At 41.9% G+C, this 14,647-nt stretch overlaps 1 protein-coding gene across 3 annotated transcripts in view; it reads left to right on the top strand.

Annotated features, from left to right (window-relative positions):
• The window catches only part of LOC125303567 (tumor protein p53-inducible protein 11-like), a 54,276-nt gene extending 42,850 nt beyond the window's left edge, over positions 1-11,426 (top strand). For all 3 annotated transcript variants that reach the window (XM_048257381.1, XM_048257380.1, XM_048257379.1), the window contains 5 exons: positions 2,257-2,315; positions 3,183-3,231; positions 4,010-4,106; positions 6,264-6,365; positions 8,481-11,426. In XM_048257381.1, the coding sequence (XP_048113338.1) occupies positions 2,257-2,315; positions 3,183-3,231; positions 4,010-4,106; positions 6,264-6,365; positions 8,481-8,614 (441 nt within the window). In that variant the 3' untranslated portion in view covers positions 8,615-11,426. The remainder of the gene's footprint in view (positions 1-2,256; positions 2,316-3,182; positions 3,232-4,009; positions 4,107-6,263; positions 6,366-8,480) is intronic.
• The last annotated feature ends 3,221 nt before the right edge of the window (positions 11,427-14,647 follow it).

Here is a 14,647-nt window from a genome sequence, read left to right as displayed (position 1 = left end):
CCGCTGGAGAGGTTGGGGGGGGGGTCATGGGAAACTTGGCCAGGTTCCGGGCAGTGCACCAGCAGTGTTCATATGTAAATACAGCAGCCGGCGTTCCAAATGGATGTGTGTGTCCTGTGCTGTCGGCTGCAGCTCTTTTGTTCATGTCCTCTGTAGCTCACCTTTTCTGTGATCCTCGTGTATCTACAGCACTTTGCGTCCTGTTGTAGGGGCGTGGGTGACCTGGCGTGGCATAATGCCTGGTAATAGGTGTAGATTGTTGTGATTTTCTTTACCTGAGTAGGGGAGATCTGGTTGGTGGAGCAGAACTCTTTTGTCTGGCTTTCATCTCTTTCATCTCTAGAAGTATCATCTCGTATCATTTGCTTTCCCACTCTGATATTTCAAAGCTCTTGCAGGCTGAAAGCTCCTCTCTCATGGTTATTATTGCCTTTCACGCACTGTCACCCAGAAAATGAATCTCTTCCCCTACCTAATTTTTCTCCCATAAATTTGCCTCATGCATAAAACCACGACCTTATTTTCTCTGTACTGTGTGTGTGTGTGTGTGAGAGAGATATTGTGTGTGTTTTGCTGTGTGCATTGAATTTAGTGTGTTTGTTTGTGCATACCTGTTGGCCTGTTTGTTTGTGTGAGGGTGAAGTAGAGGCTGTTGAGTCTTGATAGAATAGTTTGTAAAGTAATGAACAGGTGCTGTTTTCAGTCAGCATGTTTAGTTTTGATTGTTGCTTACTATTTTGTTTTTACTCATTGTTGTCATTTAAATTATTATTAGTGTATACTGCTCCTTCATCAAGTAAGGTTATCTTTTTTTTTTGGATTGTTTGTGTCAGTTTCAAAGCAAAAGCATGTTACTCAAGTGCTAAAACCTGACCCAGTCACACACTCACTGAATGGGTCGAATTACCACTCAAAGCCAATATACAGTGGCTACTTACAATGGCATGAAATAATTGACAGGAATCAATGCCTGCAGCTCTGGTTTCAAGCTCTCAAGTTTCTTGATGTAGCCAAAGTATATAGCTTCATTGGTTAATGCAGCCAGAGCGTATAGTCCCAGGTAGCCAACACCTGGGGTGCAGGTGCAGGACTGTAGGGAAGGATCTAGATGGCCTGATCTGGATAGCCTCCCTAATGGTGTACTGGACACAAATGGTGACACCCTGACTGAGGCAAAGTTTTGGGGATTGAGAGAGAGAGAGAGAGAGAGGCCATAGGTTTGCTTTTGCTGGTTTTCTGTTATGCTGGTTGTAGCTGCAGGTGCTGGGCGCAGTCATAACAATAAGATCCGTTTAGTGCATCCACACACACACACCCAGGGTGACCACATCTAAACAAAGCTTGAAATTAATTTGCGGTCAGCTGGACGGCATCAAGAGAGGAATACCCAAATAATAGTAATAAAGCATTGAGCCCCTGATGAAATAGAGTCCATTAGCATGCTCATTTAGTCAGGTTGTTATTTTTTTAATATGCGTATAAACCTGATTTGATGGACACCAATATTAAACGCTTGTTGCTTGCAGAAACTCTGTCAGAAGATTCCAATTCTGCCGTTGCTTGTGGAAGTGTTCAACCCCCCAGCTCTTAACCCATGCCATGTTGTAGAGATGACATCAAACTGGCTTCAGTTGTGGCTATTGCTTGGAAAAGCACATATAAGCCACATTGATTGGCTAATTTGTCAGCATATTTGCATATTTGATTTTGTGCTAAATATTAAGTCTTGTCAATCTGCCAGGCATAATAATAATAATAATAATAATAATAATAATAATAAGCTTTATTTGTATAGCACATTTTATACACTGAATGCAATGCAGCATATTTGATTTTGTGCTAAATATTAAGTCTTGTCACTCTGCCAGTCATAATAATAATAATGATGATAATAATAATAATAAGCTTTATTTGTATAGCATCTATCATACACTGAATGCAATGCAGCACAAAGTGCTTTACATTTGGAGAATTTAACACACAATAATAGAGAAAATGTAGTTATACAAACAAACAATCAACTCTCCAGTAATAGATGTGATGGGTAGCCCATTACAGGAGACCCCACACAAAAACACCCGTGTTTGTTTTGATATTGCTTGATCCCATGTGCACCATCAACCTGTTTCTTAATGTGTCAGCACAACCCTGTTAATGTTTCACAGCTACCCATTTGTCTTTCTCACATTCTTCTCTCTTTTTTTCTTCCCCTTCTCTCTCCCTCTCCCTCTCTCTCACTCCGTTTCCCTCGTGCAGATCAGTCAGATGCTGGGGAACGAGATCAAGTTTGGACTACGAGAGCCTGCGGGACTGAGGTAAGATGATTCCGCCTCTGAGGGCGCGTCTCTTCTGCCTCTTACTGACCTGCTGGAATTGCTCTCGTCCACCATTATCCACCATCTCCCTCTCTCTCTGCTTTTTTCTGCCGCGCTCTCTCCCTCCCTCTCCCTCCCCCCTCTCTCTAGAGCACCCCTTCACTCTCCCTCTCTTTTTGCCCCCCCTCCTCCACTGGGAGTCGTGCTGTTTCCTTATGACTGCACTCAGACTAGTGTTGCTTCTACAGGTGCCGGAGAAGCATCTAGTCAGCCTGCTGATCAGAGGCCATTTAGGTCCTGAAACTAATGTTTAGCCTGCAGGTCTCTCTGCAATAATCTTGTTAAAAAGTCTACTTAATTAAACAGTAATTAAAATGACAGTATGTACTGTACCTCTTTGTGCATGGATAATATATTATTGAATTGCATTACTGAAGATATTTTGTCTCCTTAATCAAGCCTTGTCAGGTTTATATATAGGACTTCATAACTGACTCACAACTGGTCTATTCAAATGTTAACTCAGGCAGTAATGTACCCAGCCATCAGACAAGAACATGGCAGTACGTAGTTAGCCCAAATAAATAATGAACTACCTCCTTTGCCATTGCTTGTTGTGAATGATTTATGGGATGTATCTGTAAAGAAGATCTCAATGAAAACAATGTGATGTCCTTAACGTCCTGTGGTCCTGCTTAGTTTCTGAAACCAAAAAGAATGTCATTCAGACGTGCAAAACGCAATGCCGTGGCCTTGGGTACTGTGTCTTTCTCTGGAGCAGCCCACGAGGCACTCAATAATGCACGTCTGTGCTGCTGCTGCTGCCTCCGATGGGTATCGAGCGTAACAGTGTGTCCTCTCCTGCAGGCCGTGGATCCTCTTCTCCGCGGTGGTCTTCACAGCCGTGGCCCTCATGGTGAGTGTGGCGGTGAGAAGGGCGAGGACAGAGTGGCGGGGACGGGGGGATCGGGCGGAGCGCTCCCCGCCAGGGCGCGTGCACCTGCGGGAGACGTGGCAGCGCCAGGCGTTCAGTCTGCCTCATTAGGCTGCGCTGGAGAGACAGTGAGCAGGTGGTCAGAGGGGATCGGAGCGCTATGCTAGTACCGGCGATTCCTCCTCGCGGGCTGCTGGAGGGGACTGGAGAGGGGGCTGATAACTGAGAGAGTGTTGCATTTTATTAATGTATTTATTTATTTTTAAAGATGTGTGGGGTGGGTGTGATTACTCGTACTCTCATCCTCTAGTAATAGTATTGATTGATGCAGTATTAATTCCTCTAGTAATAGTATTGATTGATGCAGTATTAAATCCTACCTAAGTTCTCCTCTGCATTGTAGCTTGACTGTTATTCCTCATGTTCATAAGTTGCTTTGGATAAAAGCGTTTGCTAAATGAATAATTGTAAATGAAAATGATTACGTCAGCATCATAGCGCCCTGCGGACCCAGACCCCCACAGCCCTTGTCTGTATAATGTACTGAATATAGACTCATTCAGGTCAGCTGACTAAGTTCAGTGACTGAGCCACATTGTAGTTTCACTGGGTTAATGATGTATGACAATGAGATGAATGGCTGTCATTGACTTTCAACATGGACAAGCTCATATGAATGCGATAGTTGTTGTAGTTTGTGATTGACTGTGTGTGTGTGTGTGTGTGTGTGTGTGTTTGTGTGTTCCCTGTATACCTGTAGGCCCTTACGGTCCCTAGTCAGCTGTATGAAATTGTGTTTGAAGAGGAGCAAACAGCCACGAGTCTCTCTGTACGTCTCTACGGAGGAGCCCTGCTCAGTAAGATCTCTTTTGTTCTCTCTTCCATTATCTCTTCCTTTCTCTCACTCTTTCTCTCGCTCTTTTTTTCTCTCTTTCTCTCTCCCCCTCTCTTTCTCTCGTTCTCTCTCTCTTTGTCTGTGTGTCTTACCAGTTCCTCTCACTTATCTGTTGTCTCTCTTTGCCCCCCTCCCCATCACTGTCCAGCTCTCTCCTCCTTTGTCAGCCACACAAGCGAGGTTCTCTGTGGTTTGGATGAAGCCACTCTTTGATTTGAGTCTGAATATTGTACACAGAGCTCTGTCTGACTGGAGACACATAATCCCATACACAGACACCATCATTTCCTCACTCCCATTCAAAAGGCACACAATATACTTCTTATATGATGGCCCACACTGTAGGCTCTATGCTGAGGCGAGGGGGGCTGGGAGGAGGTGGAGGGGGTGGGGGTGGGGGCGAGGGTGGCCTGCAGAATGAGGGAGGTGGAGTATTCCTCCAGATGAAAATGCTCCATGCCACTCACTCTTTTAATTACACATGAAATCCTGCATCTGTACGCCACTGTCATCAGCCAGACAATGAGCCCTCTTTTTCTATCGCTCGGTCTCTTTCTCTCTCTCTCTCACTCTCTTACACTCTCTCTCACACATGTTCTTGCTTTCTCTCGCTTTCTTAGTCTTTCTCACTCTGTACATCTGTGCATCTGTCTATGTGTGCTCATGTGAGAAACGAAGGCAGACACCCACCCACACACACACACCAACACACACACCCACACACACACCAGGGTTGTGCACAATTAATTGCAATTCTGCTTCCTGTTTGCTACCACAATTGAAATGCCAGTGAAATTCAAGAATTGAATCAAGTTTCAATTCAATCATGGAATTTTGCACAAGCCTGACACACACACACACACACACACACACACACACACACACAAACACAAGCATACACAGAGAAGATGAAAAAGGATGTTTTGGAAGCCATAATTCCCCTGTCTCTCAGACTGTGGAAGAGGCAGAGTGAGGTGAGGCTGTTGTGAGTGCTTAGGGCTTTTAACTAAGCCTTAGTGCTGCTGCAGTGGCAGCTCGAAGGCGTGCTGCGTTTGAGGGCTTTAAGGGAACCACGCAGATTGTGTGGGATTTTCATAGATGAAGGTAGAGCACCGAGGAGTGAGGTGGTGGGGAGGTCACTTTTTGCCAGAAGCGTCAACATTCCTGTCCAGTTAAGCCTCTCTCCCTCTCTTTCTCTCTCTCTTTCTCTTTCTTTCTTTCTTTCTTTCTCTCTGTCCCTCTCTCTTTCATGGTTTCTCTATCTCTCCCTCTCTCTCGCGCGCGCTCGCTCACACACACATGCATTCCACACTCAGTCCTTTTTCTTTCCCTCACACAGACACGCACACACAAATAGTAACTGTGTTCTTGCTCACCCCCACTCCCTTTGTTTACCCTTGTCGCTGAATCCGCTTCAAGATAGAACACACCCACACACATAGGTGGAGAACATGCCTGTGGAGATAGAACACACCCACGGCTCTAGGTGGAGAACATGACTATGGAGATAGAACACACCCACAGCTCTAGATGGAGAACATGGGTATTTTCAGTGCAATTTTCAGTGCCCCCAGTGACTACATTACATTACGTTACATTTGGCTGACTCATTTTTAACCAAAGCGACTAACAACAAAGCAATTCTCTCAACAATTATAGGACAATTTAAAAAAGGTAGAGTACAGTAAGAATAAGTGCATCAGTGAGTGCTGATTTTACTTTTGAATGTGAATTTGATTACATCATTCCTCCACTACACGTACCGCCTCCTCAGTTGTTGTTGTTGACACCCGATCAATCAGTATTACTGTGGGGGGGGCAGGCAAACAGGGCGCATCCCCTGGGCAGCACAAGGAAGCCAAATGGCAGGGTGTGATCTAGGGAGGAAAAAACACCGCAGAGTGTGACCGATGGACTGAGACATTCACAGAATATCTGTAAGCAACTAGACCTTGAGTTTGTCACACACCACTTTGGCTTTCCCATGACCCCTCTGTGTCTGTCACTCTTACCTCTGACCCTCTACTGCTGTGTGTGTGTGTGTGTGTGTGTGTGTGTGTGTGTGTGTGTGTGTGTGTGTGTGTGTGTGTGTGTGTGTGTGTATATGTGACCTCCACAGGTCTCTCCCTCATTATGTGGAATGGGCTGTACACCACTGAGAAGGTCATTCTCCAGTGGACCCTGCTGAGCGAAGCCTGTTACTTTGCCATCCAGTTTATAGGTGAGGTGCCATGGGTATATCTCAGTGCATTCCTACATGCTTGAATGAGACTCTAATGTGACCCCCTTACACCTGGGTCTTTTGATTTGGACTGGACTTCCCTAGGAGCAACATCGCCCTCTTGTGGTGATTTTGGTAGCACATGTTGACTTGCCAACAAGAACCTTCACAGTATCCAGCCTACAGGCAGCACTCTCTAATGAGTACAGTTAGCAGGCTAAGGTACAAGTATAGAATGGAGGTGTGGTGGTTAGATCATACCTGCATGCAGAGTTCATTGTCAATAATAATAAAGTCTTGAGAGACAGAATCGTGTTTTTCAATGTGCCAGTGCTTACTATAATAGCTATATAATATCTTAAAAAGTGCTGTGTTGGGGAGCTTTTACATCCTAAAAACATAAATCCTGATTACATATAGTAACATGCAATTAAAATGTAGTCTTTCATGAAAAAATAACAACAAATCCAGATAAAGTTTTAACTTTTTTTTTTTTTTTTTTTTTTGTAGGCACAGTATCTCAGTAAAATGCTCATTTCACAATAACATGTAGCCCTAAAGGCCAACGCCTTTATTTATATAGCGCATTTCATAAGGTAAAGGAGTGCGCCCGAGCGGATGGTGGCTCAGACTGAAGGATGTACAAATGCTGCGTTGTAGTCAAAAGCCTTTTCTTTTATTATTATTTTTTTGTTAGACTGCCGGCAGGTTAATACAAAAACAAAACAATGATGACAAACAAACAAACAAAGCATTTATTCAAAATAAGAAATAAACACCGGGACGATGCCCACGCATAACTAGGCCTACCTCTGAGGTCTTTTGGCATGACCTCTAGCTACAGAGGAATCTCCCGTCTGAGCTAAACAGCCCCCATTTAAAACACAGGTCTCCATCATGTAACGATATAAATCAGTTAACGCATACGCACCATATTTTGGATGATAACACAACATCCAGGCAATACACATTACTAAGAAACATTCATGTGCACTTACTATCATGCCCAACAAAACCTCATTAAGGAAACAAATATAAACCGTCTAGACACCCTTGCTCCAATGAGCGCTTCTCACTTCAAAGCGCGAAAAGAACGCACAAAAGTTCTCCGTGCCATGCACCTCAGTTTGCTCCCATTACCCGGAAGACACTACAAGCAGGCAACCAGGTAAGCATGTTAATACAGATCTCCACATACAGACCTAACATTTCTCACTATCGGCTAGTAAGCATTGATGTTAAAAATGCGCGCTTATCGCTTACATTACCGTACAGATAGAATATGCTACAGTCGGCCCGACGCATATTGCGTCTTCATTTCCCGTACATACACTCACATAAACATGTTCCCATGTGGAATTACCTTTGCTCTTTGACACACAGCAGGTCTTAAACACACACAACTTCACATGTCCTCAATCAATATTACAACCAGACACATATCGTAATACATAGGCTTTCATATTCATTCCAACAAAAGTCATTGTTTATGCTGCAGCGGGAAAACTGCCTTTGTCCGCGTGACCGATGCGCTGCACTCTGTCACACATACACAGAGGTCATTCAATGTGCTTTACATAAACAAAACCAAACAATAATAACAAATAAAGGCATAGAAGGGCAATATAGTCAAAGAATAGTTCAAAAGGTAAAGATCATAATAAAAAGAAAACACAAGGTAAAATCATTTAAAAATAAAGAATAATTAGTAAGCAAAAACAAAGGCAAAAGTAGTAAAAAAGTAATAAAAGACCAGGTAGAATAATTATAAAGGCATATTTAGAATTTGTAACTCTGTGCAGTTAGCAGAAAGCATCTGAGAACAGTTTGGTCTTAAGTCTAGATTTAAAACTGGCTACAGTTGTGCCGTCACTTGCCACGCACATCAGCATCGACGTTTGTAACTGGTAAACACTGGATGAACAATGGATTTTATGCAGGGGAGCCGACAAAATAGCACTGAATCGTAATCTACACGGCAGCGGTGGCAAAGTGCGATGCTGGTGTGGGGAGTTGTATCGACATTACATGAAAGCGGATTGCGTTGGCCTTATGTGGCATTATTATTAAGGCCTTAAACTAAACTAAATGTGCATCTTTTTCTTGACTCTTCAGTGACCTCCATCACTCTCATAGAACTGGGCCTTTTCTCCAACTCAGCCATTCTCCTCCTCCTCAGCCGTCTGCTCTTCCTCACGGTCACTCTGTCATACTACTACAACCTGGGCCGCCGAAACAGGAAGATGTGAGGAGCCCGAGGGTGGTCGGACTCACGCGCGGCGACAACGGACGTGCCAAACATCGAGTTTACTTTCCCATCAACCCCAGCTGCCGTCAGGAAAGAACACCTAAGCCTTGTTGGAAATTACATCACCACACACATCACAGTTTTAATGCCTTTTTACAATATTCTTTTTTGAATAGGGAACATCGCCACGTGTACACAGTAAATAAGAAGTGTTGTTTTCTTTTTTGTTGTTGTTTGATTTGTGGTGCATCACCATAAACAGTATCTTGCCCTGTGATGTTTCTGTCCAGGATATCACAAGAACTGCTGCTGAGCATGACCTGAAATGCTGCCATTTCAGTAGTTGAGTTCAGTATGATTTTAGTGGGATAGTTTGATAGCTTGATATGTCTTAATTACACAACCCTATATTCTCGCTAACACAGTATAGACTTAACAAGGACAATGATATTAACAAACAGCCTTTTCAGCTTTAGGAGGCTTTCTGCACTTGGGCCTTCTCATTTGCAAAAGCCTCCTTGCTGCGCTCAGCCCCTCAGCCCAGCCGGGTACATTTTTAAATCCTCCACAAAAGAGTCCTCAAGTCACCTCCTCCCCTCAGACAGGACAGGACAGGACAGGAGTTCACAGGGCACACTACGCTATCAGGGAATAAGCATTTGAGTAACCATTAAATTACTCATATGGGAAGAAAATAAGGACATTGTACTGAATGACCAAAGTTAAAAGGCTACTATTTACATGAACACTACACGGTTTGCTCTAGACTAGAGTAACACACTACATGTATCTGCATGCCGCAATTTATATGAACTCTCTCTCTTTCTCTCTTGTAATGTGAGATTCGGTGGGTCGGTGTGCCGCCCTTGTCCCTGATCTGTAGGTAGAGAAAACAAAAGAGCTTGACTCTTCCAAGTGATTTGTGACCAGGCATGTACAGTGTAGCAGACTGCTTTTGTTGATCAGTTGTAGCACAGATGTTTCCTTCTACTATAGTGTTGCCTTAAAAACTTCCGATATAGCGACAGGACATTCAGTCATGAATCAGTGTCTTCTTTCTAATTCACAGTAGCCATACTTACTGCCAATAATTGTGATTATTATGAACTGTAAATTGCACAATTTATCTTTTTTGGGGGATATTTTATGAATATAAGCTTATTTATTTACACTATTTATGAGTGTGTCTTGAGTGTCTGGAGTCATTTTGTATTTTTGGTATGACGTGAGATGGGTATATCCCTTCCTTTTGTAGTGGACTACTGCATGCATAAGATACATGTTTAAGTAGCTTTTGTAGCAGACATCTTTAAAAAAGGAATGTGCCACACCTAAGGAGAGATGAGATTAAGCATGTGAAATGATGAATCACAAAATGCCGCCCAGCTGTACACTAATGTTGTTTAGAGCTATCGAAAAAAAACTATTCTGTGTGCATTTTTGTTTTGTTTTTGTTTTTGACACAAGTAGTCGTTATTTTGTAAGTGAGTGTAGGTTTGTGTGTGTGTGTGTGTGTGTTTGTCTGTGTGTGTGTGTATGAGAGTGTGTTAAAAGAGCTTTGTGCATATTCCAGGAAGAACGTCATTTGTCCACCTGTTTATTTTTCAATTTCAGTCGTTATCATTGTGAACAGTGTTCTTTATATGTCACATAAGCACCCCTGACTGATGTTTTGACCACTACAAAATTTTTTTTAAATGAACAAATTCACTGAACCACATGTAATAGTAATATCTGGAGATTATAAGGCAACCTGTAATGGACTGCATGTAGTGCCCACAGAGCTGGTGCTGGATTGGGTTTGTTTACAGAAAAGGTCCTCTGGCAAGAGGATGCATGGAATATTCCCATGTGTTGCAAACACGGCTGGACACACAGAGGGGCAGATTTGTTTATGACTGCAGCAAGTGTGTATGCGTGGGTTAGTAAATCACAGTGTTCTGACTGTTTGTTTCCAACCATGGTAACCCGAAGGACTCTGCTATGGCTTGAAGTGCATCATAGAGGTTCTCTTGTGCCCAGTAAGGCAGTGTTGAAATGTTTGGCAAAGCAAGTATCCAGCAAAGGTTTTAACTCTGACAGGCGCTCTTGTGAGACAACAATTTTCTTCTTTATAAAGTTTAATTAACCATGGCCTTCTAACATGTTTGTTCTGGCCAAGTGCAAAATATCTAACCAATGGCAATTAGAGTGCTGTGCACCAACAACTGCATGTCCACAGTCGCTGATTAGACGGATTCACTGAAGCTGTTTTTTTTAATTATTTTTTTTCTTTAAATTAGCTGTATAGAATAGTAGCTGAACTGGAACTCATTTACCAGAACACCCTAATGGACTCTGATGCATGTTCAGCTTGATTGTCCAGACTGGTTAAGGGGATCAACCACCATCTTTTATGTAGTTTCCTTTTGTAGTAAGAAGTACAAGCACAAAAGTATACTCGTCATTCATTATCAAACTGTTCTGAGCAACAAACCAATTCTTGTCATCATCATCATCCAGGTTTCATTAGGTCTACAGAGTATCAGTACTGCCCAGGAAGCCCTTGTGTAAGGTGTGAAATGTGTGTGTCAGTCATTTGATGACTACTTGTATCACTACCACTTGATAACTGTTAATAACTGCACTACCACTTGATAACTGTTAACTTGATAACTGCAGCTTAACAGCGGTCTCTTCATACCTACTTTACGTGTGTAAGGCTGTTCGAGATAGTTTTGTTTGTTTTTATCTGTGTATGTGTAAATATTGTACAAAAGAGAATGTGGTTGTCCTGAAATAGTTTTCAAATAAAGATATACATGATCACTTAACTTCACTGAACTTCTTTGCTGTTTCCCAACCTTGGGCTCGGGACCCCATGTGGGGTCACCTGAATGGGATGGCTGAGATACTGGGTATCTTAAAATTGACCAGTACATTACATAAGAATATACATTAAATAATAATAATATATATATATATATATATATATATATATATATATATATATATTAAAAACCTCATGAAACTAGAATGGATCCTACAATCTAGCTATATAAATATACATTTTACAGCCCGCATGAGATCTTTGATGAAGATCAAGCAATGTAATCATACTTGAAATTCAAAATACCGCTCTCGACTGGAAGTTACAGCAGAGATGAGATGCGCACTCTCACAAGATGTGAATGCTTGGGGTCGCTAATGTTTTGCAACATCAAAATACCTGGGGGTCACCTGCCAAGAAAGGTTGGGAACCCCTGCTCTAGGATGTTATTTTCATGAATTGTGCTCTTGGTATCTAACAGCAGCGATATGAGCGGTTTATTTCCAGGTTGTGTTTATCTTTCGCATGAGACATTGTTCAACACTCACAGGTTAACTCAGGGCAATACTTGTGGCAGCTGGCCTCATAAAATGTGTAGTTATACATTTGTCCTGCAGAGGGCAGCAGAGTGTCACATTCCCCTGAGCAGTTTTCCCATTGAACATACTGGGCTTCTTCAGCAACTGGACAGCTTGTTGTAATACTGTTCAGTGATGACAGCAATGAAAATTCTCCACATGGTGAGAAGAACTCCCTTAACCAGCATATGGTTACGGCTGTAACCTGGTAAATCTTAACTGGGTGTAGTCAGGGGGAGTGGTCTGTTCCTTACATGCTTAGACACACAGATGTGTGGTGCTTTCCTGGGATTCTGATTGGTTCGCTTCCCAACATTCCTCCCGGTTTTCCCACAAAGTTCCCCTTCATGCCAGGCAGGACTTTAACAGTGAACGACTTTAGGCCTAGCTGCAGGCCGCACAAGGGCTGCTAAATAAGTTTACTTTAGCTTAACTTGGCAGACCACAGGGAATTTGTTTGTCGGACCAGTCATCCAACAAGGTTATGTTGGATTGACTTGGCTTGGCCAGGGTTTTTTTCCAGCAATAAAAATGTGTGAGGGAAAGAAGTGACCTTTTACATTCCTCTTATTTGAAGTACACATTCAATTAAGGTGGCTAAAAATAAACCAAACTACACTCCCACTCTTGGTTTAGCTTCCTGTACTAATTCTTTCAATTTACATGCAGTTCGCAACGTAACTTTCTTACTTAGGTCAAACAGAACTACCCAAGCCTTTTATTGGCCTGACTTTGCACTAGTATTTTATTGACTGTCTATGCACAATTTCAACCAAATTTTGCTGCTCTTATGTTTTTTCATTATTATATGTGCCCTCTTATTTACTTATTTACTTACTTTTTGTTTACTTGAATGTTATGTTTGTCTGTGGACTTAAATTGGTAAAATATGTCTTGTCTTCACCGTGGGATAGTGAGAAACGTAATTTCGATCTCTTTGTATGTCTCGAACATGTGAAGAAATTGACAATAAAGCTGACTTTGACTTTGACTTTGACTTTGAACTTTGAAAAGAGACTGAAAAATACTGGACTGCACATCAGTATTTGTTATTTAGCAGCGTCGGGCCCTAATTATTGTGACCGAGGTGAAGTTAGTTTGATATTTGATATTCGGATATTCGACAGATATTCAATTTAATGCAGCCGGTTTCACCCCGTGTTTGCAGAAAATGTACAAACAGATGACCTGTTGCTCCCAGCCGACCTACTTAGGGACTGTCTATAAAGTACCTTCTGAATTACCTTCATAGTCTTTTTTGTCAATAGCTTTGACATCATGTGACCTAGTGACTCCAAACCAATGCAGAATAGTTATCCTATATGGGACTCATCAGACACACCTCTTTCTATAGTCACTGTATGCACACTGTATTTTATATGAATATTTTAAAGAAAATGCATTATTTCATAGAAAGAAACAGACTCCTTTTTTCAATACCTCCCAAGCCATATGACCTAGTGACTCCAAACCAATGCAGAATAGTTATCCTATATGGGACTCATCAGACACACCTCTTTTTTATTTTGAATGCATGCTGTATTTTATATGATTTTTTAAAGAAAATACATTATTTCATATAAGAAACAGACTCCTTTTTTTCAATACCTCCCAAGCCATATGACCTAGTGACTCCAAACCAATGCAGAATAGTTATCCTTTATGAGACTCATCAGACACACCTCTTTTTATAGTCACTGTATGCACACTGTATTTTATATGAATATTTTAAAGAAAATGCATTATTTCATAGAAAGAAACAGACTCCTTTTTTCAATACCTCCCAAGCCATATGACCTAGTGACTCCAAACCAATGCAGAATAGTTATCCTATATGGGACTCATCAGACTCCCCTGACAAGTATTGAAAGTACTTTATAGACGGTCCCTAGGTAGGTCGGCTGGGAGCAAGTATACAGGTCATCTGTTTGTACATTGTCTGCAAACACGGGGTGAAACCGGCCGCATTAAAAAAAAAAATGAATATCTGTCCAATCTCCGAATATCAAATATCAAACTAACTTCACCTCGGTATCACAGTGCCCTAATCTTACTCATTGTATCTGTATAAAGTGTTTCTGTGGCTGGAGGCTCACAAGGCTGGATGTGTTGAAGGTCAGTCATCACTCTCAAATGGAAGCTGCATATTCTTTCATATCTAAGTAGGCTTCCACAGTTTATAAACAGGCATACAAAACATGTCTACACAGGTTGTGAAGGTTGTATCATAGTGTATTGTTGCCAAATTCACAAATCACAATCATCTGAGCAAGTAAAGACAGGTTGTGTACATAGACTGTAAAATAGGTTGTGTATGAAGAGAGGTGTTTACTAGGCCTACTTTCAGTAACTGCTTTGTTTCGAGGTAGTTTGTGTAGGCCTACATCAAAAGCCTACTTAAGTTAAACCTCCTTAGATAAAAGTTACAAAATGACAACTGCTCTAACAAGCCAGAGTAAACGGAGATGACTCCTATTGACAAAACATCTCATCCCACAGATGTTCTTTTGTGCGGCTAATCCATAAGAAAATGGTGGACGCTGTCTGTGCATTCATGTCCATCAAGTTCTTCCATCTGTAAGCCTATGGCAAACCCTACGACGGAGTATTAGGGCCACACATGAAGAGAAAAAATATGTTTGCCATG

The sequence above is a fragment of the Alosa alosa genome, chromosome 11 (assembly GCF_017589495.1).
Source record: "Alosa alosa isolate M-15738 ecotype Scorff River chromosome 11, AALO_Geno_1.1, whole genome shotgun sequence".
NCBI classification, from domain to species: Eukaryota; Metazoa; Chordata; class Actinopteri; order Clupeiformes; family Clupeidae; genus Alosa; species Alosa alosa.
This window is presented reverse-complemented; position numbering and strand designations above follow the sequence as displayed.